Source organism: Pteropus alecto, unplaced genomic scaffold (assembly GCF_000325575.1).
Source record: "Pteropus alecto unplaced genomic scaffold, ASM32557v1 scaffold105, whole genome shotgun sequence".
NCBI classification, from domain to species: Eukaryota; Metazoa; Chordata; class Mammalia; order Chiroptera; family Pteropodidae; genus Pteropus; species Pteropus alecto.
Window position 1 is genome coordinate 5,285,288 of NW_006436294.1, and position 27,770 is coordinate 5,313,057.

Here is a 27,770-nt window from a genome sequence, read left to right on the forward strand (position 1 = left end):
TTCCCTGCCAACCTACATGTCCCACGAAGCTTCACACAGAACCCAGGCAGCATCCGCAGGGCAGGAGTCTCTGCCTCTGATCCTTCTGGAACAATCCCACCCTTCCGGGTCCTTTCTGCACAGAGGCAGAAATAAAGGCTCAGGGATGCGGCATGTTCGCCCGGACGACGCACCGGGACACTGTCCTCCCCTGAGTTGTCCTCGTTTCTGCCTCCCAGGAGAGGCGACCTGCCCAAGTGACATAGCACAGACCGGAAGGGGTGCCCTGGAAGCCCCTTCGCCCTCACGGCCGGGCCCTGTGCCCCACGCAGGGAGGCCCTGGACACTCAGCGCGAAGAGTGGACGAGCAACAGGGAGTCGCAGCAGAGCAGAGGCCGTCGGCCCCAGTCACACGGGGTCCGGCACAAGGTCTCATGTAGGCCAGTGGCTCCTGTAGGTGGGGGACACAGCCCCCCAGGAATTAAAGAGAGCCCCGAAATAAGGACGAGCAGAGGCCACGGCAGGAAGAGCAGAGGTGGGGGGAAGGGCAAAGCCGGAGTTCAGGGCTCACCGGAGGGCAAATCGTGGGGAGTCATGACCCTCATGAGCAAGGAAGGCTGAGCGAGCTCTGCAGGCCTGGGCGGCCCGTGGCTCTCTCTTTGGGACGGGCCGCCTTGTGCGGCCAGCATGGAGGATGGCCTAGCGAGGGAACAAAGCAAGGATGCGCTGCGCACGGCTCCTGGCTAATTAAAGACCTTGTTTTCGAAACAAGGCATCTCGACGGGAGAGAGTTGCCTGCGACAGGTGTCTGGGGAAACGCACTCAGAGGCTGGCACCCGCCCAGCCGTCCCTCCCAGGCTGAGGTGGCGGCACAGAGAACCGGGCAGACCCTGGGGGCGCGGGGCGGGCCTTGGAACTTGGGACCTCGGCCAAATGCCTTAGCCCGGAAGAGGAAAAACTCGGGCCCAGAGAAGGGAAGTGAACTGCCCTGGGTCACACAGCAAACGACGAGGCCAGGGCTTGAGTCCTGGTTCAACCCACGTTCCCGAGGCTGGGCCTCTTTCCACCCAGCCAAGGTGTCCCCTCAGCCTCCACAGCCCTGACCCCACGTCTCAAAACCAAAGTCCACATCGCAGCACCCAGGGGTCGACTCTGCACCAGGAGACGCCATCGACCCTGGCAGCAAGTCCTGGACACACCGGTGAGAGCAGACGACAAGCCGTCATCCCTGAGCCACCAGCAGACACCCCGGCTCTCCCACTGACACCCTCGCTCAGGACCCGGCCCTCGGTGTCAGACCCATACGAGGCCCCAACCCCAGGGAGGCAGAACGAGAACAGTTGCCCAAATCAGCTTCACACTCCCACGAGGCCTTCACGCTCGGTGCCCGGGCCCCAGTCACCGGCAGTCACAGAACCTGCTGGTCTTAGAGTCCACCAGGAGCAGCCAACCAAGCCCAAGAATTAAGCGTGTTTTTCTCTTCTTTTCAAGCTAATCTTTGATAAAACTCTTAGAAAACGTCATCGGAACAGATCCTTAGGACGCTTAAGTGAAAGACCAAGTAGCTCTTATCCAGAATTATTCCTATATGCAAGTCAGCACTCACGTCCAGAGGAGAGAAAGCCACTTAGCCCCAGCTAAACCAGAGAACGTCACAGAATTCAAGTTTGGTGACTCCAGGGTCTGTTTTCAGAGTTTCATTATCGGAGGACCCAGTAGGGAAACTCCTCCATGGAAGCCCATGACTCAGGCCCTTGACAACCTACTGTGTGGCACTGGGGAGCCATGGGGGGCCCCTGAGCAGGGGAACAGCCTGAACGACTTCGGCTGCGGCCAGCTCGCGAGGGGCCTTGACACTACGCTGCCCCATCTCTGCCAGGCATGGTCCTGTGGCAGGATCCGATCCCACAGACCACGGGGTGGAGTCCGCCTCTGCCGTTCCACGGTTCTGTGCCTTCACGTGCCTCGCCTCGGCCTGAGACGGCACCCACTTGCCCCTTCAAGCCTCTCCTCAAACATCACCCAAAGCCACCTCTTAGGCGAAGCCATCCCTGAGTTCCTCAGCCAGACTCAATCTTTTCCTTTCTACGATTTGATTTCAAGTCAAACGGCCCTGGAAACCTGGACCTCACCCTCGCGAGACACGGCACATGTAAGAACACTGGTGTGGTGCCGGGCGCAGAGTAGGTACCCAGCAAACGTCATCACGGGTCGCTCACAGGCACCCTGTGCCGTGGGTTATTTACAGTCTCCGACTTAAACACGGGGAGGCTGAGGCTCAGGGGAGCAAAACCACCACCTGCCTGTGAGTGGAAGGAGCTGGTGTCAGGTGTGTGAGATGCCACGATCTGAGCGGCTTCCATCCCCAGGACGCTGTACCACAGAGGCACGAAGAGGCTGCTGCCCTCGCCTGGGGCCCCAAGCTAGAGCCGGGCAGGCACAGAGCTAAGCCGAGGGGACCCTGTCACTCACGGCACACGTTCCCACCCTGCTCAGCCTCTGCCAGTAGTTCCACAAGACAGAGCTGGCCTGGCTTCTGGTGACATTCCCATCACAGGACCCACCCACTGCAGGGCAAAAGGTCACAAGCATGTTCCCGGAGTCTGAAGATACACCAATCACCTGGTTTTTGGGAAACGCCCAGCTGTGGACAGCTTGTGGCCCTATTGCACATGGCACACTCAACTCCGCCAGGCACATAGGGATGTACCTTGCTGTCTAGGGATGGGAAGTGAAGGCATATTTTGATAGCAGCAATGAATGGGCACTTAGGCAGGAAGCTAGGAAGCTGAATGTCTCTGTTCTCTCTGGGTGCCGTCCAGCACTTGTAGCTCCCAAGGCCAAGGCCATTGAGTCTGCTTCCCAGTCCCTTCGTCCATGATAGATAGAAGGACTAGGGAGCCCGGAGGCGGGCATCACCGACTCCATCAGGGGCCCGAGGGTCAGAGGAGGCTTCTAAAGGGTGAGTGAGATGCTCACACCTCCAGCTGAGCTGGGGGGCAGCAGGGGTCCTTCCAGGGAGCAGGAACAGCATGGGCAAAGGCTCAGGGGTGGGAATCTGCCTGGACGTAGTAATCAACATGAAAGGTTACTTGGCCACAGCAGGTGGACTGCTCGATGTTATTGGAACCGAGAAGGCCATGCTGTAGAACTCGCCAACGCAAATATCTCAAAGGCAAAGGTCACAAAATAGAGCCCTTAATGGTCCAGCGTACTGCCATAACAAATGACATGCTTATGATTATTAATGATAGGAAGGGCTTGGCAATCGTTGCGCTCATTGAGAAGCTTCTGGGTGCCAGAGTACCCCACCTGGCTTACAGGGATCCTTCCGACAACCCTACTGGGTTCCGCCTGCTAGCCATCTTCCCGGTCGATGAGAACACCTCTCTGGGTGTGATGTCTATTTATAGCCGGCTCATCCCTACAGGTGTTTAGGGGACGGAGCGTCGATGCTCAGCACAGAAGTCAAAGAAATAGCAGAGCCTCGTTCTGCTTTGACAACGAAGCCCAGCATCTGGGGACTCGTGGACACCTCTCCTGAAGCTTCAGAGAGTGTCCCTCACAGAGGAGAAATTTTAATGTCACTTATTTACCTACAGTGAGAGAAGTAATCAGATTTCCAGGGAGCCCGTCACATGAAATGCACTAATCGTTGCCAATGTTTTCTTGCCCCAAATTCTTTAACCTGAGGAAATCAGCAGACAGAAGCGTATTGTGGGCCTCACCCAGGAGAAGTAGCCCAAGCGCTTCAAAACGGCCATGCCACACAAGACAGGCGTGAGGGCTGGACTGGGGGGAGGGGTGGGACGCGGGGACAATGTGGCAGGCAACTTTAGATTGTCTCTCAGGCTCACAAAACAATCTCCAGAGGATACGCTTAGGGCGGCCGGGCGAAGGCAAAGATGGGTTGGATTTTAGAGAACAGCGTGGTCTGCCTGCTGTGTTCCTTAGGACCGACAGCGGCACTGTTATTTCGAGAATGCTCTTGTTCGTGAGAGATCAGTACGTTTTTCTTTGTCTGAACCACCTAGAAGCTGCCGACATCACATCATCCTCCAAATACCTCTGGGAGTGAATGCAGGGGCGAGGAGGGGAGGGGAGGGTTGGGCCAACGTGGCAAAGTGCAGGAGGCTGGTGAGTCTGGTGAGTCTGGCTGAAACCTATGGAGGTTCATCCAACTAGGCTTCCAGTTTTTCTGTAAGACTAGACTTTTCAAAACAAAGTTGGTGAGGGGCGGGGGCAGGAATCTCGGTAACAGATCCTCTCCCCATCACCCCCTACCCCCGCCGAAACAGCAGCCTCTACTGAGGTGCAGTTGAGAAAGAACCACATAATGTGGATTTACGCCCAGCGTTTTAGGGGACCCAGAATGCACAGGACCTTGGTTCTCATGATGTGATCGCTGTTCTTGGTGACACTGCTTGTCCCCTATCCATCTCTCTAGCTCCCAGTGCCTGCCAAGCAAAATGATTCTTGGTTTTCTTTTTGATGGCTCAGCCTTCAAACGTCCCCAGTGACCAGAACATCCAGGCCCAATGTCATCACAGGTCAAACTCGCTTTGTGCTAAATGCTCATACATCTCACCCAAGTGTCCCACTGTGTTGACAAGCCACAGAGGCCCAGGGCGTGAGATGACTTCTGGGAGCCTAGTGAAGCAGGCGTGTGGACAGACCCCCTGCCCTGCCGACCTCTCCTAGCCCGGGGTGCTTCCAGAACTCTCCACACACCATGACTCTGAAAGAAACACACTTCGGACCCCCAGGCAGCAGGCCTGCACGGGACAGGCCCCAAGTTACGCCCCCTTCGGAACAAAGCCGCGGTGCACCAGAGTATTTCGCAGACGGCAGCACCCTTTGTGCTGACAGAATGGACACCTCGCCCCTCCGTGGACACCCCTGACGAGTCTCTTAATCGGGGCTCGTTATTTAAAGACTGGATGAACAGAGGGGGCCATCAACCTCAGCGATGATGATTTCCCCTCTTCGATCGCTTTTCTGCTCCCCCAACTCAGTGCACGCAGACCACGAGTGCCTCTAAACTGTTCTCGCCAGCTTTCAGCTGCTAGTGATCATCACGAAGAATCAGGACCCACAGGCTCTCAGATCTGGATGAGACAGAAAACTCTACCTGCCTGGGCTTATCTGGGTTTCTGAATTACTGTCCAGATGTTCTCCCAATCGAAGCCCTGTTTGCAGGGAACAAACAGTGAGCCAAGATTAGCAGTCAGGCTCCCCTTTTTATGGATGGGTTTTAATGAGCACCTGCAAAGGAGGGCCTCCTGGGCAGTGGCCTGCATTCATCTGCTTCCTCTCCTGGAAAGATTAGGGACTCGGGGTGGGGGGTTCCTGGGCTGCAAATGATCCACTGCGATCATGCCCGAAGCTGTGTCCCCGCCTTCCCATTGGGGATGCACGTCGGGAGGACAAGAGACTTCAGAGAGAGCATTTAAATTTAGGGCGCCAGGTAGCCCACTGTGCTTAAAGGGCTGCTGCCCAGGTTTTAGGCCAGAAGGGTAAAGATGGAGAGAAGAATCCGATCCCAGCTCCAGGGTTAACCAGGTGTCTCAAAGCCCAGGACAAATGTGATGAAGATTAAAACGGGATGGTATCTAGAAAACACTGAGCCCAGAGCCGTCCGGGACACTCAAGACCACATCCACCGTCCTGCTGTCCTTGCCAGAGCCGATGGATTGAAATCTCTCAATTAGAAAACACTCGATCAAGAGGCTGAAATCTCCTCAAGGACCTACAAGACATGGTGGGTCAGGCAGTGGGCCAACGTCCTGTGAGTCTGGTAGAATGTGGCTCTTCCTCAGCTCATGCTAACAGAAGCTGAATTCTGTGCCCAAACGATCTGATGTGGTTTCTTCCCCCCTCACTGAATGAACATGAGTAACGGGAAGAAGTTGAGAAGCCTGGACGGAAAGAAAGACGTCACCAGGTGGGAGAGGGAGGAAGAGACACCTGGGCCTGAGATGCTTAGAAGCCCAGCGATGAAGGCCCTTCAGAAGGCGTCAGCGACGGCAGTGACAAAGCAGCCAGGAAAACAGAAAAAGAAATGCGTGGGAAGACCGGACTCCGGCCGAGTGACCTTAGATGCGTGTGCACCTTTTCTCCTCCTCTGACAGTGAGGGGACATAGTGAGGTGACTCTGACTAAGCTTCCCTCTGGCTCTGTGGATTCTGATGGTGACTGAGTGAGTAGGTCTCAGGTGGCCAAGCTCTGGATAGAGATGCCCCAGTTTCACGTTACTGCCCTGCAGAAGGGCCCCGGAGACCCCTGGCTCTGGGCCTCCATGAAAGCACCTCGTCGATGTGCCTAGAATTTTCCTTGGCCAGAGACCATGCCAGGGAACAGACAGACCATCTGAAAAAAGAAAAATGGATGTCACAAGGAAAGCAAACCGAGGTTCACCTCCCCCCACCCCCAGACACTCTGAGCATAAACAAGGATGTTTAACCTCGGAAGAGAGGGCTCGGTGACTGTCCTTCAGAGGCCGGACTGGCAGCAAAGGGCAAGAGAACAGGAGAGGTATAGAACCAAGACACAGTCCAAGTCGCTTCAGATACTTAAGTCAGTGGCCATCATATGAACAGAAAAAAAAAGACTACATCCTACAATTCTTAATCCTACAAAGAAGAGGCAACTCTGTGGAAATAAAGAATATGGAATGTTGTCTAAATTCCCGAGCACTGGATGCATTCAAGCAGAAGCGGGTCACTGCATGACCATTCTACATAGACATCTTCGTGGGGAAGCCAGCCCTGCATGACGAGTTGGGCAGGTGTTCCTCAAACTGATGCATTTACCTGTAGGGAGAGAGAAGCAGGTTTCATCTGAGGACCGAATCAGGATACCACGGTGTAGTGGCATCAGCTCCTCAAACCCTTTCCGAGTCCAGAATGAGACCATGCCCTCGCTGTCAAAGACCAGCTCTGTGACACTGAGCAGATCGCCCCTCCTCTTCGTGCCTCAGTTTCTTTCTATAGATCAAAGATAATCACTCACACACACACACACACACACACACACACACACACACACACGAGGGCAAAACTTAGGTTTTCGGGAGAAATCCTACACTTATGCCAAGCAGCCTCCTCCAAAGCATGAAGCGCTCTACAAATGCGCATGAGCATTTCTGCACCTATGATTCCCCTATAGCCAACAATCTCTTCCAAGAGAAAGAAAAACATTTTTAAGAGCAACTGTTTCTATTCTCTGCACAGACTTTAGAGCCCCCAAATTTAAAATCTTAAAGAGAAGTGAATCAATACAGACCTTGGAGACCGGTAACTGTCCACTTTGGCCTAGAGAACCTGAGGTTCCCAGACTCCTCCCGCAGGCCCTGTGTCCTGCGTGAAGGAGGCCGTTCTCGACACGCGTGTGACCTTAAAGTGCATGCCTCTCCAGACGAGTCCTGAGCACTGCGCTTCACTCCCATGGCCCGGATGCTTGGGACCGGCGGTGCTCGGTGCCGTCTCCTTTAAGAAATCCTGTAGGTTTACCTTCCCTGGAGAGCAAGCCCTCCATCCTGGAAGACCCCACTGGTTCTCTCCCTGCTCCCTCCGAGCAGGACGGCCAAAGTCCATTTCCATCCGAGAGCCATGAACTTTTCCCATTGACGAAAAAGGAGCAGGAGGATGGTGAGTTTTAGAAATGGTAGGGGCAGTGACAAGGGAAATGTAAGTCCCCTCTGTGAATCTGGAGGTCCGACTTTCCTTTACCCCCATCACTGAGAGGGCCTCCAATGCACCATCTGTAGCCTAAGCGTCTCCCAGGAGATTAGCAGGCTTTCCCTTTTGGGAAGGGATTTCTCCACTACTGAGAAAAAAGTGTCCCCTGAGATTGACAAGTTCCCAGCAGGCCAAGACACAGCTCCTTGCCCCTAAACCCTTCCTGAGACCGACATGAAGTTTCCCTTATTTACAAATCAAATGTAATTAGAGACGATCTTTCTTGAAATACATAGATGGGTTTTTTTAAAAAATGAGGAATGCCCTGTCTTTGTATTAGGAAAAGAAACCACACCTACCTACTAATACCCATTGTCATCCACACATCCCAAACCGCAATTCTTATTATTCGTGCAGGTAGATGCTGCACAAATCACCGTCATCACCATCATCATCAGATAAACAAGAGGAGAATAACGAAATAGACATTCTGACGTTCCAACAATTTTCCAGTTTACCCGACACTTTCCAGTCACGTGGTAAATTGCTGGAACCGGAAATGGTCAAATAAAAAATGTCTTCAACAAATTAACATCATCATTGGCTTTTGATTATTCCATTTCTAGTTTTGTTTTCTTGTGTCGATAATGCATACCAGTTTTAACAAAGTGCATGCTCTAAAAAATTTTTTTTTGAACTGGCAAGCTAAAATGATCCGTGTCTCCTTGCCCACCCACCCCCCTAAAAAGAAGTTAATATAATTTAGAACCTAGCATTTTAAAAATATGGTCATGACACATCTGGGATAAAGACTGCTGATGGAACATGCTAGATTGGGCTAGATGATAAATCAAAAACCTTGTGGGTTTCGTTTTCCTGTTTGGTTTGGAAGCAGCTGAAAGCAAGCTATTAACAAAACTGTGATGGAAAAATGAACACCTGATACTTCCCATTTTGTCCCATGGTACACACACGCACGGCAGCACACTCGTGTGTGCACTCATACACACGCTCTACCACGCACGTGTACACACACACGCTCCGCCACGCACGTGTACACACACACACACGTGCACACCGCCACCCACTCCTTGAAGAGGAAAGAGGGGACTTGGGTCGGAGGCAGCACTGTGGGGGGCGCCTGAAGGTGCGCAGCTTTGGGTCGGGCGTCCTCTCGGTCTGTCTGCGGTCTGGGTCTCGCGCCTGTCGTGGGGAGGCCCCCCGCCCCCCAGCTGGGGCAGGCCGGGGAGAGATGTAAGGCATTCGTCGCTGGCGAGGAAGAAATCCATGCTTCATGCTCAGATGCGAGTTTCAGAGGAGCACGGGCCTTTCTTTCCCCTTTGGCCTGCTCTGTCTCGCTGGCCAGGCAGGGAAGAAACGAAACCACGGAAGGAGAGAAAGTAATGACGGTGACAATCACAATAACAATAACAACGGTAAAGGAGGATAATAAATAAATAAGGAAGAAAAGACGCCTCGGGCCACTGGAACTTAACACAACAGACGACTCGTCGGTCCACATTGCCCTCCCCCGCGCCCTAAATGGACTTCCGACGTCGCATCAGCCTGTGGTGGTCGGTAAAGCTGTGTAACCCGGGAGAAATGGAGCTGATGGGGGAGGGGAAGAGGCTGTTTTTTAATGTGCTTGGTGAGATCTCCTCGATCTTGTAGGAGATGGAGCGGAAGTACTGGGGGGCGAGCTTGGCGCCGAAGGCGTTCTGGTGCGCCGCGGGCCGGCCGCCGAGGTCCTGCGGCCGGTAGCAGGTGCAGGAGCACACGGACTGCAGGTCGGCCGCGTCCGCCTTGGGCCGCGGCCGGCCCCGCCGCGCCTCCTCGGCCATGTGGATGACCATGCTGTTGCGGTTCCCCGCCAGCGACGCCCTCTCCTCGGCGTCCCGCCGCTCGTCCTCGCTGTTCATGGTCAAGAACCTCAGGACCACCAGGTTGAGGAAGGCCCCGATGACCGTGAGCCCCACCAGGATGTACATAAAGCTAAAGGCCACGTAGAGCGGCTTCTTCTGCAGGGCGCCCTTGGTCTGCAGGGCCACGTAGTCCCCGAACCCGATGGTAGTCAACGTGATGAAGCAGTAGTAGTAGGCGTGGAAGAAGCTCCACTCCTCGCACTGGGAGAAGGCGGCCGCCCCGATGCACAGCGTCCCCATGCATGAGAAGAAGCCCACGGTCACCATGTTCTCCATGGACACCTCGGTGTTGCGCAGGCCGCAGCACTTCTTGATGCGCTTCAGCAGGTAGCGCACGAAGGTATTCATGCGCTCGCCCAGGCTCTGGAACATGACCAGCGTCAGCGGGATGCCCAGCACCGCGTAGAACATGCAGAAGGCCTTGCCCGCGTCGGTGCCGGGGGCGGCGTGCCCGTAACCTGGGGGAGGGGCAAGAGAACAGGGCGTGAGGCGGGTCCTGCGCGGGGTGGGGGGCGGGGAAAAAAATGGGGGGGTCAGGAGAACAGGGAAGAATCAGTGAAGAAATGCCCTCTGCAGTTTGGTGGTGATTTGGGGCCTTTCAGTAGGAAAAGAAGGTTGGTGGGATGGGGCGGGGGGCGTTTCATGGCTCTTCTTAGAGCAACGCAAAGTTTTTTTAAAAAAAACAAAACAAAACAAAAAAACAGCATATTTGCTACTAAGAAAACCGCAAAGGTACCCAATCCCAAAGGACAGAATTAACTATGCCCACCATGGACCAATGGTAAGGGTCAATAGTCCAGGAACGCTGAACATTGTATGCCAGGCTCTACGCGGACTCCTTGGCGTCCGTTGCCTCCTTCCAACCTGATAATGACCCTACGAAACAGGTATAATGAGTCCAACACCACTGACGAGAAAAGTGAGTTACGTAATAGCAGGGTAATTTGATTTCTTAAGAGCTGGGATTTGAACAGATAGTTTTCAGCTACCAAGTATGAGGCTTAAAAGTAGAGGGTTTGAGTCAAGACAGATCACCACAGATGGAGTAAAAACACCCCAAGGACAAGATTTTTGTTCACTGCTGTATCCCCCATACCTAGAGGAATGAATACTTAGCACGCAAAATATTTCTCATAGAGGAATAAATTTGTGGCATGTAGACTTGTCAGAAAAGAGAAAGCAGTGTAGCGGTTAGCACCTCTGCTTTTCTCGCAGAAGGTCCTGGATTCGTGCCCCAGGTGGAGCCACAGACCATACCCCGAGTGTGCCAGGCCCCCCGGGTACGCCGACTGCTCCAGCTTACCCCTCTACCATCGCTTATGTTCAGTCTGCCCGTCTCTCCCTTGGCATGAACACGTGCCGCTTCCCACCTGCCCCAGAGGCCACATCTCCCTAGAGAGATGATATCACGTGCTTGCCTCCAGGAGGCCTTCTCTTCATCCTCTCTGGCCCTCATTGCCGCTGAGCCGGCACTGGGCTCTGACCCCTCAGAAACCCCACAGCCCTTGCAAGAGAGGAGAGATGACATGACAGTCAGAGTCAGACCAGGAAGCAAAGAATGAGGGAACAGAAAAGCTGAAGGGGGGAGCAAAGGATGTCGGTAGAAATTATCCAAACCGAAGGACAGAGAGGCATAAAGATCAAAAGCAAATAAAGCCTCAGAGAGCTATAGGACAATACCAAAAGGCGTCTTAGAAGGAAAAGAGAGAATAAGACAAAAATATAAAGAAACAATAACCCAAACTAACCAAATTGGGTAAAAGACACACTTACGGATTCAAGAAGCTGAGTGAATCCCAAGCAGAACAAATACAAAGAAAACCACACCTCAGAGTCAAACTGCTGATACCCAAGGAGAGAATCTTGAAGGCAGCCAGAGAAACAATGCATCGCGGTTGGGGGGGCAGGGGGCGGGCAACTACTTGAGTTTACAACAGTGAGAACCTCTCAGTTCTAATCGTCAGGGATGGAGGCCAGGAACAGAGGGACAGCACCTTGAAAGGGCTCGTAAAAAGGCTGTCAGCTCGGAATCGTCCACCCAGAGAACATATCCCTTAAGAATGAAGGCAAAATATATGTTCAGATTAAACAAACAAACAAAAACAATAACCTAAAACACGTGTTACCAACCAACAGACCCTCACAGCCTGATTATTCACAAAGGTGCTGCTGCCCGCTGGGGACTGATCCCAGTGGAGCTCGGGTCTTCGGGAAGGAGTGAAACACGCCTCGATAAACAAGTGTTTACATTTACACAAAACGCGGGGTTGAAAATCCCGCTGCACCTCAAGACAGCTCACCTGTGCAGCCGATACAAAAGCCAGGTGGATGTCGAATGGCAGATCGTTGGAAGTTAATAAGGTGGTGACATTAGCCAACAGTCCCGAATGTGAGATGTTTACTGGAGGGAACCAATACCGCATTTTCAGAGCCGAAAACTGTACCCCGGGGCTCAGGCCTCCCCTGAACCCCCAGAAGCGGTCTCCTTCCTATGGCCGGGACAGCCACACACCCGACCACCCTGCCTCAGGATTGTCACTCCCCTGCCATCTGTCCCACTGCAGAATGAAAGACGGGATCGTTTCGATGACTCGCAGTAACTCACCAGTCTGCTACGGTGAGGGCGACCCTTAGCAAGACGCGTTCGTGGGACAGCACGAGAGATGACCGTCTCTGAGGTTTGGGCCCCACTTCATGAATACATCTGTGGGTGCTTCACAGGACACACATGGGGCACACTTGGAACTCTGGACATGTACGTCGGGTGGAGTAACCGCATGCATGCCTGCGACACGCACCGGACTGGGACGCACCTCAGCTTCCTTCCACTGTCCCCTGGCCAGACTTGAGGTCTGAGGAGGGCAGAGCCCACTCCCGATTCACCCCTGGGTGTCCCCGAGCCTGGCACAGAGGAAGTGCTCGGAATTACAAGGGACGCATAGCTGTGCAAATGATTTCCGCCTTCTCGGCCCACCTGGGGGCCCCGGCTGTCCTGAGCCGACCCGAGCCCGCCCGCGACGGCAGCAGCCAGTGGGTCTTCACAGCCCCTTCGAGCACTCAGTGGGTCCCTTTGCTCTGTCCTGGAGAGGCTGTGCAGGGAAGGGGCCCGCCTCTCTTGGCTGCAGCTGGCTAACGAAATAAAACAAAATGAATAGGCTCCAGAGAAGGAGGGTAATAAAACTAATCACTTCTATCGGCTCTGGGGCTCCCCGAAGAGCCAGCTGTGGCTCGCAGGACTCCTGTGAGACTTCCCAGCGCCAGCAGAAGTTTCCCAGGCCGGCTCAGCGCTTCATTAAAGACGGCACGAGCGTCCACTATGAGAAGTGAATGAGGCCGCTGGGCCGTATGACCGCCGGACTCCTGGCACTCCGGTGTTTGAGAACGGTGTGTGGCTCCTTCCTGCTCCCTGGGAATCCACTCCCATCAACAGCTGGCCATAAATGGCTGCAGACTCACACAGCACTTCACAGTTTGTAAGGCCTCCTGGCTGTGGTGTGCCTCTCCCAGAAGCCCACCCCGATGCCTCTGCCAGAAGCAATCCACCCGGCTTTGAGGTCCCACTCCAGGACGCTGCACTGGAGTGACGAGACTGCCCACATCTGAGTCCTGACTCTGTCAAGTTCACTGCAATCCCTGTCTCCCGGGGAGGCGTGGCTGTTCCCTGAGCAGAAGCGGATGCCAAGGCCAGGTGCCAGGTGTGGGTGATCATGACTGTATCCTTCAGCCCACAACTGCCCAGGGCCAGGGACAGACTGCCTGCCCAGGGCAGGAGATGGCCACGCAGGCATTCGGGTATCTGGAAATTTGCTGCTGGAAGAGAATGAAATATTTATAAAGGACATACAAGGTTTCATGCTGGTAGGAATTCAACAGGCACAGATTCCATTAAAGAATGACTCGGGGCGGCTTTGGGAAGGGGCGGTGCTGCCCTCGGCCCCCATGCTTCCTGGCTGGCTCCCCACTTCAGCTGCGACATGCCCCCAGCTCAGCCTCCCCTGGCAGTGGCCCCTGCTCATGTCCCCCGAGGAGCTCTGCACGATTATTAAGACCCAGCATCTGCAAAACCCGGAACAGCAGATGAGCCTCGGGCCCACGGGGGACGGGGAGAGGGGCGTGGGCAGCGCAGGTCCTTACGAGGTTACAGAAAACTACGGTTTATGGCTTACAAAGCGTTTCCACATTCTTTCTATCATCTGAAACGGACACCAGGTGTCAGGGCTGCCCCAGGTCGGGTCACCTGTGTCACGATGTAACAGGCCTGACTTCCCAGGGTGCCACACGGGCTCCGGCTTCTGTGCAGGTCTCCGTCCACCCTAAGAGGGGCGGATGCTCCGCGCCGGCTCCGACTGGGTTGCCAGCCAAGCCCTGAACCGATGAGCCTACTGCTTTCACGCCAGACTCGAAGGGACCTAGAGTGTGACGTCCGGAGCCATGATGTCATTGCAGCACCATGAGGCTAAGCTCGCCCACAGAATAGAATGTCTGAGGCAGGGGACATTGCTCCGCCCCGGTGTCTGCACCCAGCCGAGACTCGGTCCCACGCACTGACGTTCCAGCCTGTCTCCCAGTAATCCTCCTGGCTTCTGCCAGTGTTTTGATTGCAACCGATCAACACTCAACATGTCCTATGCCTCAGCGTGACAACAAATAATGAATAACAGTTTTGCACTGACACCAGCGCTTTGCAGTCCGAGCGCCCCTGCCGGTCACGTGGTCTCATACGCAAGCCACGCCCCCCATCGCCGAGGCGGAGCAGGTGTGCGGGCAGGCGGTGGCTGGCTGGGGGGCCACAGCAACCCGGGCTGCGGCCAGGGGGACCCTGCTTTCCCAATTTCAAAAGAGAAGCTGGAAATGTGGATTTTTTTCAGTGGGGGATCTAACTGGTGTCTAAACGTTTTTAAATGTGCTACCGGCCACACGAAACAAGAGAAAACAGACCATCTGTTTGTCCAAAGCGGAGGTCAGAAGCTCCTGAACTAGAGAAAAGGGAGAAGAAAAGGGAGGGGAATGAAAGCAGGCAGCAGGGGGACGTCAGTGGGTGGCCCGCCAAACGCCGGGTCCCCCAAGGGTCCCCCCGACGTTCCCCCCGCCCCGCCCGTCACGGTGAGCCGAGTCGGTCCTGTTTCACAGATGCGCAGATAAGGGCGGGAGGCACGTCACCCACACAGGTGGGCCCAGAGTGCTGAGGGGCAGCACCTGTGGGGGCGGGGTCACCCTGCCAGGCCGAGGCCCCTCCTCCAGTCCCCGGGGCGACTCCGCCCCACGGGGCGCTCTGCGATTCCACAGGTGACGGGGCAGAGGCTCTGTGCCCAGGCCCGCGGATGCCAAGCCCTCGGCCTTTCTCGGGGCCTCCGGAGGCCTGGGGACTGGGGACCTGGGGCTCGGGCCGGCACTCTGTTCTCTGGAGGAGAGTCTGACAGAGTTGGAGTTTGATTTAACAACAGAGCGATTTCCTCGTAGACTTTTTTATTAGTCACTCCCTTCTGGTTTCCCTTCATTTTATTTCTTAAGAGGCTAAAAATAATTTTTTAAAAAATATGCAAAAGCTTGCAAGGCACATGTTTCTGACAACAGGTCATGACAGGCCTTTCCCTTCTGTCCCCTGGGAGGCCCTGTGGGAAGACCCCCTCGGGGAGCCCAGGGAGCCCCTTCCTGGAGGGCTGGGGAGGCCGGGTCGGGGGACACCGGGTGAGGGCAGGGCCTGCCGGCCTCACAGCCTCTGCACTCGGGCCAGCCTGGCGCCCCCTCCCCGTGGCTGTGCCAAATGGACATGCCTGGACATTGGGCCGTGCTTGTCACTCAGGGGACCCTGCAGAGGGCCCAGCATCTCCTGGACAGTGGGATCACAAAAACTCTGGCCCCACTCCAGCTGGGCCTACTCCCTGCTCTGGGGCTGCACCTCTGGGGCCCCATTTTCTGCGTGAGGAGCCAGTGGGGATCAATTCAAGTGTCATCTCCCCATTTCAGGGATGAGGAAACAGCCTGGGCAGCCGGACATCCCCTCCGGTCCCCGCAGTGAGGCCGCAGGGCGGGCATCAGGAAGCCCCTCAGGCGGGGTGTGGACTCGTCACAGGGGCACAGCGGTGGGCGGTAGATGGGAATGACCCTTCTGAGCAGCAGCAACGGTGATGGCCCAGCCAGCCTCCTCCATCCGGAAGACGGCAATGCCGCCCCCTCTCACAGGCCTGTTGGGGCTCTGAGGAGGCACCCACCAGGGTCCCGGCTCCCACCTCCCACCTGAAGGGACAGCCATCAGGAGCGGGACAGGCCAAGGCACAGCCCCTCCGAGCCACGCAGACGTCCGACGCCCGGAACCACAGAAGCATGGGGCCGAATTGTTGGAAGAGACTTGAGGTCCCACATCCACCAAATGAATTTGCTTTTGAAGAGAGATTTTCATATAAAACGTGGCCAATAAAGCGTTTAATGGGCTGGAAAGATGGTCTCAGGGCCCGCCCGCTGAAGAGGCTCGGACAGCGGGAGCCCGCACCGGAGATGCAAGGGCGCCCTCTGGTGGGCGGCGGGGCGGCTGCGGGCACCGGGCTGCCGCAGCGCGGACAGCCCGCTCCCCGGGGACCGCATCCAGCCCCCCAGGAGCCACAGGGAGCAGCCATTCATCCTCCAGGCAGATGCCGTGCTTGTAATGTGATGAGCGTCTTTCCAGAAGTTACCATCAGTCAATGGCAGCACTGATCAAAGACATCAACAATGATAACACGATGACCATGACCACAGCCATTTCCCGGGGACGCACGTGTGCAGCCCCAGGAACTGGGAGAAAACGCTTTACGGGCCCTCCGTGTTTTTATTCTTGTGGGGACACTGTGCCAGGTGAGCAGGGTTCCCTCCGTCGCCTGGATGAGAAAAGTGGGGGGCCCTGTGTTGTCCTTGTAAGCCCGAAAGCTAGACTGCCGGGTGGGGGGCCCTGAGTCCCTGTCCTCCCCCGGCCCGCACCGCAGAGGAGGTGCTGCCCACCTTCCAGTTAGCGGGGCCTCCGGAGACGCCGGCCTTTTCCTGCTGGTCCCCTCCTTCCCTTCGCAGCGACTTCTCCTCTTGCATCCCAGTGTCCCTCCCTCCCATCCCCCCCCAAAAGACAAGGAAACGTAAAAAAACAAATCTAATAATAAAGTTCCTAGGAAACATTACATAAAACCTGGCTCTTGTGAAAAGTCCAGGTAGAATAAGAAAAGTTAAAATGAAGCTTAATCCCTGTTAACACCCGCTCATTAACGACATAATAACTGCAGTGACACCGAATCAGAAATATTCCAACTCGCGCTTTATTTCTGCCTGCTGGGGAGACTCTCTTGTAGGGCTATGTGCCCAGGAGTTCATGGCGGAGGGAGCAGGCAGGACTCGCACAGGGGGAGGGACGGAGCCTTGAAGGCCAAGTTACTCATGGCCCTAAGTGCCGGCCACCCCCGGGGACCGCCGTGGCCCCCGCGGCCACCTGCCCTGCTGTGCTCGCAACACAGTTCTGTCCCACCACAGGGCAGAGTCCTCCCCTCTCCCAGAAGGTGGAGAAGATGCCACCTTCTCCGGAATGCCACCTTACTCGAATTCCCAAAGGAGCTCCAGGTGCACAGGGGTCTAAGTGATGCAGTCAGGAGGACGCCGAGCCTGGCGTCCTGATCTGTGAAAGGAGCTTGATTCAAGCCCGTGAGGTCAACGGGGCAGGGAGGCCCAAGGCAAGCGTGGACACGACGCACCGCTGCCCTCCGTGCCGCTCCGATGTCTCGTCAGCTGAAATGAAGGTGAGAGGTGTGTGTCTGGGGCTTCGAAAGCATTGCTGCCCACCCTGGTTCGTGAGGTCGGCTGGGTGGCGTTGCCAGCCCAGTCCCGGAGCCCGGGACTCTGCATTCTGCTAGCTCCCCGGACCTCCCAGTGCAGAGAGGGCTCTAAAGGGAAGCGGGGTGGCCAGGGCCACCCGGGGTCAGTGCTGGGCCTCAGGGGGGCCCCCAGCCCGTTCTCAGCATGCTCTGAGACTCAGCTTGCTTCGTGCTCACACAGTGTTGGCACATGGCAGGGTCCGGGGGTAGCACATGCCCCCAGAGCCTCACATTCTGAGAGCTGCTCATTCTGTCCAGAAGCAGCAGAGGCTGCAGGCCCACCCGCAGAGGTAACCTCCTGCCCCTGGGCACACGGCTGGCCCGCACGGTCCCATACAAGGAGGCATGGTTGCAGGAGTCAGCGCCAGCCAGCAGGTTTCCAGGCCTGGCCCCTGAAAACCAGCCTCATGGAATTCTGTCTCCCCCTCCCCACCCCGTCCACACCCCTGCCCCCGCCCCTCGCTCTGCCTGAAGACAGGACTCAGGATGGGGAGTGGGGAGGGCGGCTGTGAGGACACAGGCCCTGCTGTATGCAGGGACAGCGACCACACCCAGCTCACGGTGACAAGGCAGAGCTGGCTATTTACCAGCACGGAGGCTGAACACAGAGCGAGTATGCACAGGCCGACATCGCGGCCCTGGTCATCGTCTCCTGCATGATCCCGAGGGGAGCCGGCCGTCGGTGCGGACGCGGACAGTCCCTGCTGCAGCCTGTCCTACCTGTCTACCTCACAGGTGACAGCACTGGGTCTGAGGGACAGGAGTAGCTGTGTGATCTTGAGGACGTCGCATTAGCAGTGGGGCACGGCCTGGGACGTGGCCATGACTGTACTGTACGACCTGCTCTAGGGTACTGACAGCCCCTGCGCACATGCGCCCACACACCCACACACACACACACCTCTGCACACGCACATATGCACACAGAGACGCAGACGCATACGCACACGAGTGCACACGGACATGCACACGCAGACATGTGCATACACGCGCGCACACACCTCTGCACACGCATATATGCACACAGAGATGCAAACGCATATGCACATGAGTGCACATGGACATGCACACACACACATGTGCATACACGCGCGCACACACCTCTGTGGCCCGAGACACTCCTGAGAAGTAATAGAAAAGCAGCAAGATAAAACTGAAAAACATTAGCAGCCCCGCTCACTCTGCCGAATCATTAACAGAAACGTGGATGCGCGTAAAATCGTGGAACACGGCCCGACACATGGCCCTCCGTCCTCGGTTTCCTTGTTGGTAAATTGAGAATAATAACAGTCCCAGCCTCCCGGACCGGGGGATGGAATGACTTCAGCCGAGTCACTTGCCCAAGGACACACATCTAACGTGGGCCATATTCGATTGCCACGAAGCCACCCTGTGTTGATCTCTGTCTAAAAAGGCTGCAGCCAGCACCTGCGGGAACACAGAGACACGCACACAGAGACACACACACACAGAGACAGACAGAGACACACGCACAGAGACACACACAGAGAGACACACACAGAGACACATACACAGATACAGAGACACACACACACAGACACACACACACACAGCCCAGAGCCACGGCTCTCCCAGACCCTCTCCATCGACAGCGCCCCGGTGTCCCCGGCTCCCAGGCAGAGTGGAGCACCCCGCCCCAGAGGCTGCGCAGCCGGGCCCGACCTCTCTTCATCTGCTCGGCTTCAGGACAACGCGTCCTCGGCTCACAGCTCGGTCTGTCCTGAGCCCGGATGGCAGCACCGGCCTCCGCCCAGGCGGGCCGCCCGCGGTGAGGAGCGTCACAGACGGGACCGCCAGGTACGGGCGCCGAGCACCGGGGCCGCCCCCGGCACCGTACCGGGCTCTTCCCTCCTTTCTCCCCCGTCCCCTCCCATGTAGAGCCATCGGCTAGTTTTCTGCACTACGGGTATGTTTCTGTTTTGTCCGTTCACTTTTGTTTTTCTAGACTGCGTGCGAATGAAATCATGCGGTGTTTGTCTTTCTCTGGCTGATTTCGCGTAGCATCGCACCCTCTGGGTCCACTCCTGCTGTCACGCATGGCAAGATTCCGTCCCGTTTTGTGGCTGAGCGGTCCTCCGGTGACTCTGCAGACCACTTCTGTATCCGGACCTCCGCGGACGGGCTCCTGGGCGCTCCCACGTCCTGGCTGTTGTAAATAATGCTGCGGTGCACAGACAGGTGCGGGCGTCTTTTCGAATTAGTGTTTTTGTTCTCTTCAGGTAAATGCGCAGAAATGAGACTGCTGGATCATATGGAAGCTCCCTTTTTAATTTCTGGAGGGACCTCCACACTCTTTTGCATCTGTACGTCCCATATGGAGAAATGTCTATTCAGGTCCTCTGCCCATTTTTTTTTTCATTGGATTGATTGTTTTTTCGGTGTTAAGTTGAATGAGTGCCTTATTATTTCAGATTTCGTGCCTCTATAGGACGTATCATTTGCAAGATCTTCTCCCGTTCAGTAGGTCGCCCTTTCACGTTGCTGATGGATTCCTTAGCTGTGCAAACATTTCTGAGCTGAATGGCTTCTCACTTGTTTATTTTCCATTCTTTCCCTTGTCTGGGGAGACTTATGCAAAAGGCTATTGCTCAGGGCAATGACAAAGAGCTTTCCGCCTGTGTTTTCTCCTGGGAGTTGTAGGGTTTGGTTTTGGGTCTTACATCTAAGGCTTTAATTCATTTTGAGTTGATTTTCTCTGTATGGTATAAGAAAGTAGTCCGATTTCAGTTTTCCCGATGCCACGTACTGAAGAGGCTGTCCTCACCCCATCGTACATCCTTGCCTCCTGTGTCCTACGTTAATCGACCACGTAAGTGATGATTTATCTCCTCCGGGCTCTGTGTTGTACTCCATTGCTATATGGCTGTTTTTATGACAGTACCATGCTGTTCTGATTATTGTAACTTTAAAGTTCCATCTCAGGGAGCGTGATACCACCCACGTTGTTCTTTCTCAAAATTTATTTGGCTATTTGGGGTCTTTTATGATTCCCTATAAATTTTAGGATTAGTTGTTCCAATTCTGAGAAGAGAGCCATGGGAATTTTCATGGGGATTGCCTCGAATCTCTAGAGTGCTATAGGTACTAAGGACCTTTTCACAAGATGGTCATCCTTCCATTTATTTGTGCCTTCTTCAATTTCTTACTTCTTTAGGGTTTTCTATATGTCGTGTCGTCATGTCATCTGCAAATGAGGATTTTTCTTCTTCCTTCCTGATTCGGATGTCTTTCATTCCTTTTTGGCCTCGCTGCCCTGGCTAGGACTTCCAGTACTATGCCGAGTAGAACTGGTGAGCGTGGCAACTCTCGTCTGTTCCTGATCTTAGAGGAAGAGCTGGCAGTTTTTCACCATTGAGTATGATGTTAGCTGTGGGTTTGTCGCAGCTTTGATTATGTTGACATGTTTCTTCTCTGCCCACTTTGTTGAGTTGTTATCATAAAGTGATGATGCATTTTGTCAAATGCTTCATCTGCATCTTTGTAAAGGATCATGTGGTTTTCAGCATTTATTTTGTTAATGGGATGTGTCACCTCGATTAATTTACGAATGTTGAATCATCCTCGCACCCCTGGGTGAATGCCACTTGGCCATGGTGTATAATCCTTTTAATTTACTGTTAAGTCAGGTTTGCATCTATGTTCATCAAGCATACTGACCTATAATGTTCTCTTTTTGTAAGGTCTTTGTCCGGTTTGGGTATCAGGGTAATTCTGGCTTCGTAGAATGAGTTTGGAAGCGTTCCTTTCTCTGCGATTTTTCAAAATAGTTTAAGAAGGATAGGTATTAATTCCTTTTGACTGTTGGGTAGAATTCACCTATGAAGCTGTCCATTCCTGGATTTTTATTTATTAGGAGTTTTCTGAGTATACTTAATGTGACACTTAAGGTCATTACTTCCTTATTGATTTTGTCTCGATAATCTATCCATTGATGTGAGTGGGGTGTTAAAATCTATTGAATTACTGTGGATTCCTCCCTTTACGTCCATTGAGAATCGCTTTATATATTTCGGTACTTAAATCGGGGGCGTAGATAGTTACGACTGTTATATCCGTTTTTAGATCGACTCCTTTATAATTGTATAAGGTTCTCGTGTCTTTTTACATTTTTTTGTCTTACAGTCTATTTTATCTGATGTGAGTATGGCCACCCCAGCCCTCTTCTCTCTTTCATTTCCATGGAATATCTTTTTCCAGCCCTTCGCCAAGCGGTATTTGGCGGGTCGCATTTGTAAATCCATTCAGCCACCGTTTGCCTTTTTGTTAGAGCGTTTAGTCCATTTACATTCGAAGCCATTCCGGAAGAACATGCACTTATTGCTCTTCTCTTGTTCTCTGGCTGTCTTCATCGTCCTCTGCTCCCTTCCTCTCTCGAGCTCTTCCCTCGTGCTTTTCCGGTTTCCCTTCCTTTCTCCTTTGTATATGTTTTGCAGGTTTCCAGTGTCCACGGGGTGTGCGTATCTCATCCTGTATCCATAGCAGCCTCTTTTAAGCCGACGGGCATGTGTTCCAATATCTTCTATCAGGACTGCATTTCTGTGCTCTCCTCCGCGCTCTGTCACCGACGTCACGTTTTGGATGAGTTTTATGTCGTGCGTGTCCTAACTACCTATCGTAGGTTGAACTGAATTTGACACTTTTTTCTTTTGTCCTTCACAGCAGCTTTTTAAACATCTGATTTACTGTATTAAATATTCGGCTTTACCGGTGAGATTTTTTCTTTTTTTCTTTTCTCTGAGTTTCTTATTTCTGGTTATGCCTGGGAGACGATTCGAAATTGTTTCTTTCTGCTTAAAGAAGACCCTTCGGCATTTTCCACAAAGCCGGCTGAATGGTCATGAGGTCCTCCAGCTGCTGCTCGTCCGGGAGAGCCCGTCTCTCTCCTTGCGTTCTGAACGATGGCCTTGCTGGGTGCGTGACGCTCGGTCGTAGGTGTCCTTTCAGCACTCGAGAGGTGTGCTGCGTCTCCCTTCTGGCCTGTAAAGCTGCTGCTGAGAAATGAGCTCCCCGTCTCACGGGGTCCGCTGTATGTGAGTCCTCACTTCCCCCGCCCCATCTCCTTCGAGACTGTCTCTCTCTCTTTAACGTCTGCCATTAACGACACCACGTCTCGGCGTGGGGCTCCTTGGGTCCATCCTGTCTGCAACTCCGTGCTCCCTGGGCCTGAATGTCTGTCTGCTTCTTGGCCCAGGTTAGGAAGTTTTCGGCCATGATTTCTTTACAGCGGGTTTCTGTTCCTTCCTCTGTCCTCGCCGGAATCCCTGTAACGAGAACATCTGTGCGCCCCACGGAATCTCGGAGGGCCCTCCAACTAGCCTCGTGTTGTTGTTGTTTTGAATCCTTTTTCTTTTTTGCTGTTCTTATCGATTCCCACTGGTCTCTTTCCAGCCTGCCAGTCCGTTCTCCCGCGTTAGCCGATCTGCTGATTCCTCCTAATGTCTTTTTCGTGTCAGTTACTGTATTTTTCAGGTCTGCCTGGCTCTTTGTTCTATGTTCTAACTCTGCTCAAGCCCCCCTGCCCCCCGTTCCTCTAGCCCTCTCAAGTTGGGTGAGCGTCTGCATGACCACGGTTTTGAATTGTCTCCCAGGCAAATTACTTATCTCTGTTTCCTTCGGGTTTTGGGTTTTTTTTGTCCTAGAGATTTTTCTTTTCTCTCATTTGAGAGAGTCTTGTCCTTCCATTTTGTTTGACTTTCTGTGTTTATATGAATTAGACAAAACAGCGCTCTCTCTGTCTTGAAAAAGTGGCCTGCTGTGGAAGCCGCCTCCGTGTAGGCTGCATGTGACGGGTGGTGTGGGCAGCCTGGTGGGAGACGAGGGGTCCCAAACGTGTCCGGGGCCCTGGCCTATGGGGCCGGAGCCGCTCCAGGCGGGGAGGCCAGGTGCGTATAGAAATGCCACGTTGACCCTTCTTGCTCCTTTTGTTCAGGGCTGAAATGGGCTTGGACGACGCGGCCAGGAACACAGCGCGACAGCCTCGCAGGTTGGCAGGAGCAGCTGGATACAGCCCTGCCCGCCCCATGGAGGGAGCTGGGCGATAAACCCTGGCCTCGCCGACACCTCTGTCCCCGAGAGCTCCCGCGGCTCCCTAGCCTTCTGCACACAAGTCTCTTTCTTGCTTGTCGTACGAAATGTGAAAAAGTGACCTCTGCGTCGGCTTATTGTGCCAGGTAGCTTGGGGGTGTTGATTCAGGCTGGGCAGGCACGTACGGCGCCTGGAGCACTGGCCTGCTCGGCTGGGGCGGCTCCAGCAGGGAGGCCAGGGCCTGTGGTGACACCTTGTTGTTCTCGCCTCCTCCCTTTGTTCAGAGGCAAAGGGCTCGGCACAGGGTGGCCGGGCAGGCGCTGTGCCGATCCTGCAGGTTGGCCGAAGCCCTGCGCCGGCTCTCCACACCTGTCAGAGCCGAGGGGCCGGTAACGACAGGGCTCGCTGGCTCCTCCAGGCGGGGGCTCCCGCGGCTCCCCAGCCTCTCCACCCGTCTCCTCCTCTTGCCTGTGGTTCAGAAGCTGCTGCTCCAGCCCTCATCATCTCGCGGGCGTGGCCGCCGGCTGCGTCGCGCACAGCTGAGTTTGCTCGTGGGCGGGGTGCGTCCAGCGTCCTTCCACGCGACGTCCCTCCCCTCTGGCCTTTGATTTCGCCTTTCGGTTTCCGAGAGCTTGGAACAGATGTACGTGTGAACGAGCCTGTCACAGACGCACGTGATTCTCATTTCTTCTGCTTTACGCCCGAGGGCCTTTGTTCACGGGGTGCCACGGCCTTAAACACAGCGCCCCTCCTCTGCTCCACACCTCGCCCCCCTCCCCGCCTCGGGCTGGGCGGCTCAGCAGAGGGGACCCAAGGTGCTCGGTCAAGCTGTCCCTACCCCTTGGCTCCCTTAGGCAGGTGGTATCAAGCTCAGATGACTTCAGGACCAGGTAAGTGTCTGTCACGGGGCAGCAGGACTTGTCCATGAGGTCAGTGGGGACACTGAGCACCACGGGGACAAGTGCCACCTGAGGAGAAGCGCCACGCGGCTCCGGCCAGCCGCTGCTTTCAGCGAGGGTAGGTGGGACACCCTGACCTTCCTCTCCCACCTTTGGGAACAATCCATCAGGAAGACGTAACATTTATCAATATATATGCACCCAACCTGGGAGCACCTAAATATACAAAGCAATTACTAACAGACCTAAAGGGACAAACTGACAAAAATAACGACAGAATTCTTTCTCAATTGGACATGAAACATGCTCAAGGAGAATATGTTCGAGCACAAAACTAGTCTCAATAAATGTAAGAAGACTGAAATAATACCAAGTGTGTTTTCTGACTACACCGATGTGAAACTAGAAATTAACTATAAGGAGAAAGGTGGGGGAAAAAACCCACAAATATGTGGAAATTAAACAATATGCTACTGAAGAACTATTGAGTCAAAGAAATGAGATCAAAAGATACATAGAGACCAATGAAAATGAAGATACAACATATCGAAAAATTCGAGATGCAACAAAATTGATACTAAGAAGGAAGTTGATGATATTGCAGGCCTAGCTCGAGAGATGAGAAAATCTCAAACAGACACTCTAACATTATACCTCAAAAGAACAAAGCCCGAAGTCAGTAGAATAAAGGAAATAATAAAAACCAGAGCAGCAACAAATGAAATGGAGGACAAAAATAAACAAAAGTGACAAACCTCTGGCTAGAAAAAAGACTCAAAATCAAAAATGGAGGAGAAGTTACAATAGATACAACAGAAATACAAAGGATTATACAAGAATACTATGAAAGGCTGTGCGCCACCAAACTCAATAATCTAGAAGAAATGGACAAATTCTTAGAAATATGCAGCCTTCTTAGACTGAATCACAAAGAATTAGAAAACTTAAACCAATCGCTAGCAAGGAAATTGAAATAGTAATCAAAAACCTCCCAAAAAAGCAGAAGTCTAGGACCGGAAAGTTTTGATGATGAATTCTGCCAAAGATTTAAAGATTTAATACCCATCCTTCTCGACCTCATTCAAAAAAACTGAAGAGGAAGACCTCCATACCTCCTAACTCATTTTAGAAGGCCAACATTACCCTGATATCAAAAGCAGGTAAAGACAACATTCCAAAAGAAAATCACAAGCCAATTTCTCTGGTGAACACAGATGCAGAAACCCCAGACAAAATGCCAGCTAATCAAATACGACAATACACTAAAAAGATCACTCCTTTTAATAAACCATGGTCAAGTGGGATCTATTCAGGGATGCAAGGTTAGTCCTACAGCTGCGAATCATTCGACATGATTCTCCTTATTAACAGAATGAAAGATAAAAGTCACACGATCATCTCAACAGATGCAGAAAAAGCATCTGCCAAGATACAACACTCATTTTGATAAAAACACTCAATAATAAATAAGTGGGTATGAAATGAAAGTACCTCAGCGTAACAAAGGCAACCCCTCGGCTAATATCATGCTCCATGGTGAAAAACTGAAAACTTTTCCTCTAGAATCAGGAACAAGACGAGGATGCCCTCTCGCCACTGCTACTCAACATAGGACTGGAAATTCTAGCCAAGCGATCAGGCAAGAGAAAGAAATGACAGACATCCAGACTGGAAATAAAAACAAAACTGTTGCTATTTGCAGATAACATGATTCTAGATACAGAAAACCCTAAAGACTCCACAAAAACTACTAGAAACAATAAACAAATAAAGTTGCAGGATAAAAACAAAATGTACACGCATTCATTGTGTTCCTATATACTAAAAAGTACCAGAAAAAGAAATGAAGAAAACAATCCCGTTTATAATTGCAACAAAAAGGACGACATACCTAGGAATAAACTGAGCGAAGGAGGTGAAGGACCTGTACGTTGAAAACTATAAGACACTGTTGAAAGAAGTCGAAGAAGACACACAAAAAAACCAGGAAGATATTCTGTGTTCATGGACTGGAAGAATTAACAGTTAAAGGGGCCATATTACTTACAACAATATACAGATTTAAGGTAATCTCCATCCAAATTCCTTTTCAATAGCCTTTTTCAAAAATATAGAATAAAAAATCATCGGATTCCTATGGAACCACAAAAGACCCTAAATAGCCAACCCAATCCTTAGGAAAAAGAACAAAACCAGTGGTATCGCACTCCCTGACTTCAAATTATACTGTGAAGGTACAATAATCAAAACAGCACGGTGTTGGCAGAAAAACAGACACACAGACCAACGGACGAGATCGAGAGCCCAGAAATCAACCCGCATGCATATGGGCAACTAATTTGAAAGCTTCAATAAAAGGTATTGGGGAAACTGCCACCTGCAAAAGAATGAAACTGGACAGCCATCTGACACCACGCACGAAAATTAACACAGATTAAAGACTTGAATGTAAGACCTGAAAGAATAAAATGAATAGAAGAAACAGACACTAAACTTAGGGACCCTGGCCTCAGAGGGGTTTGCGAACTTGACCCCAAAAGCAAGGGCAGTGAAAACAAAATCGAAAGAAATCAAAGAAGACACATGAACGGAACTAACTCAAACTAAAAGACTTCTGCACAGCAAGGACACCATCCACAAAACAACAAGGCCACCAACCACAGGGGGGTGATCCCAAATATATAAAGAGCTCATTCGACTCAACAACAAAAACCGAACAACCTAATTAAAAAACGAGCAGAGGACCTGAACAGACACTTTTCCAAGGAAGAGATACGGAGGACCAAGAGATACGAAAAGATGCTCAGCATCACTAGTTCTAAGGGAAATGCGAATCGAAGCCGTAACGAGACACCCGGTTAGAATGGCCGTTCTCAGCACGACAGGAAATCAGTGTTGAGGAGGCTGTGGAGAGAAGGGAACCCCGCACACTGCCGGGGGTGCGGGCCAGTGCAGCCATGCCCTGTTTAACGGCACGTTCTGAGCTGTGTCGTTGGGTGAGCCCGCCCTTGTGCGAACGTCGCCGGGTGCACCGACACGAAGCCAGGGGGCGGAGCCTGCCGCGCACCGGGGCTGTCCGCTGTGCCGCGGTCGGACTCGGGCTGTCGCTGGCCGAAACGTCAGGCGACGCACGACACTATAGCTACCTTGCTACGAAGGGACTGTCACAGTCCAGGTGGCCGTGGATGGAATGGTTGTCCCTCACCTCTGCTTTCCCAGTACCTTTGCTCATTCAGCAGGTAACTGTTTAGCACCTGCCACGTGTCAGGCACCATGCTGGGCACCAAGGGGTCCAAGGGTGATGACAACAATGGCAGTGACGATGACGGCACAGCAATGACCGTGAGGCTGATGCTGTGCCGGGCGCTGTTCCCGAGCCCGTGAACCAGCCGCGCTGTCAGCAGAAGGTGGGGGGA

At 53.2% G+C, this 27,770-nt stretch overlaps 1 protein-coding gene across 2 annotated transcripts in view; it reads right to left on the reverse strand.

Moving 5' to 3' along the window:
- Positions 1-3,508: 3,508 nt before the first annotated feature.
- Positions 3,509-27,770, reverse strand: part of KCNK9 (potassium two pore domain channel subfamily K member 9) — a 62,459-nt gene continuing 38,197 nt past the window's right edge. The window contains exons 2-3 of one of the 2 annotated variants that reach the window (XM_006912936.2): positions 9,196-10,038; positions 3,509-3,540 (exon numbers count right to left, since the gene is read on the reverse strand). In XM_006912936.2, the coding sequence (XP_006912998.1) occupies positions 9,197-10,038 (842 nt within the window). In that variant the 3' untranslated portion in view covers positions 3,509-3,540; position 9,196. Of the gene's footprint in view, positions 3,541-8,933; positions 10,039-27,770 lie in introns of those variants that run through there. The other variant, XM_006912935.1, reaches the window with a different exon arrangement.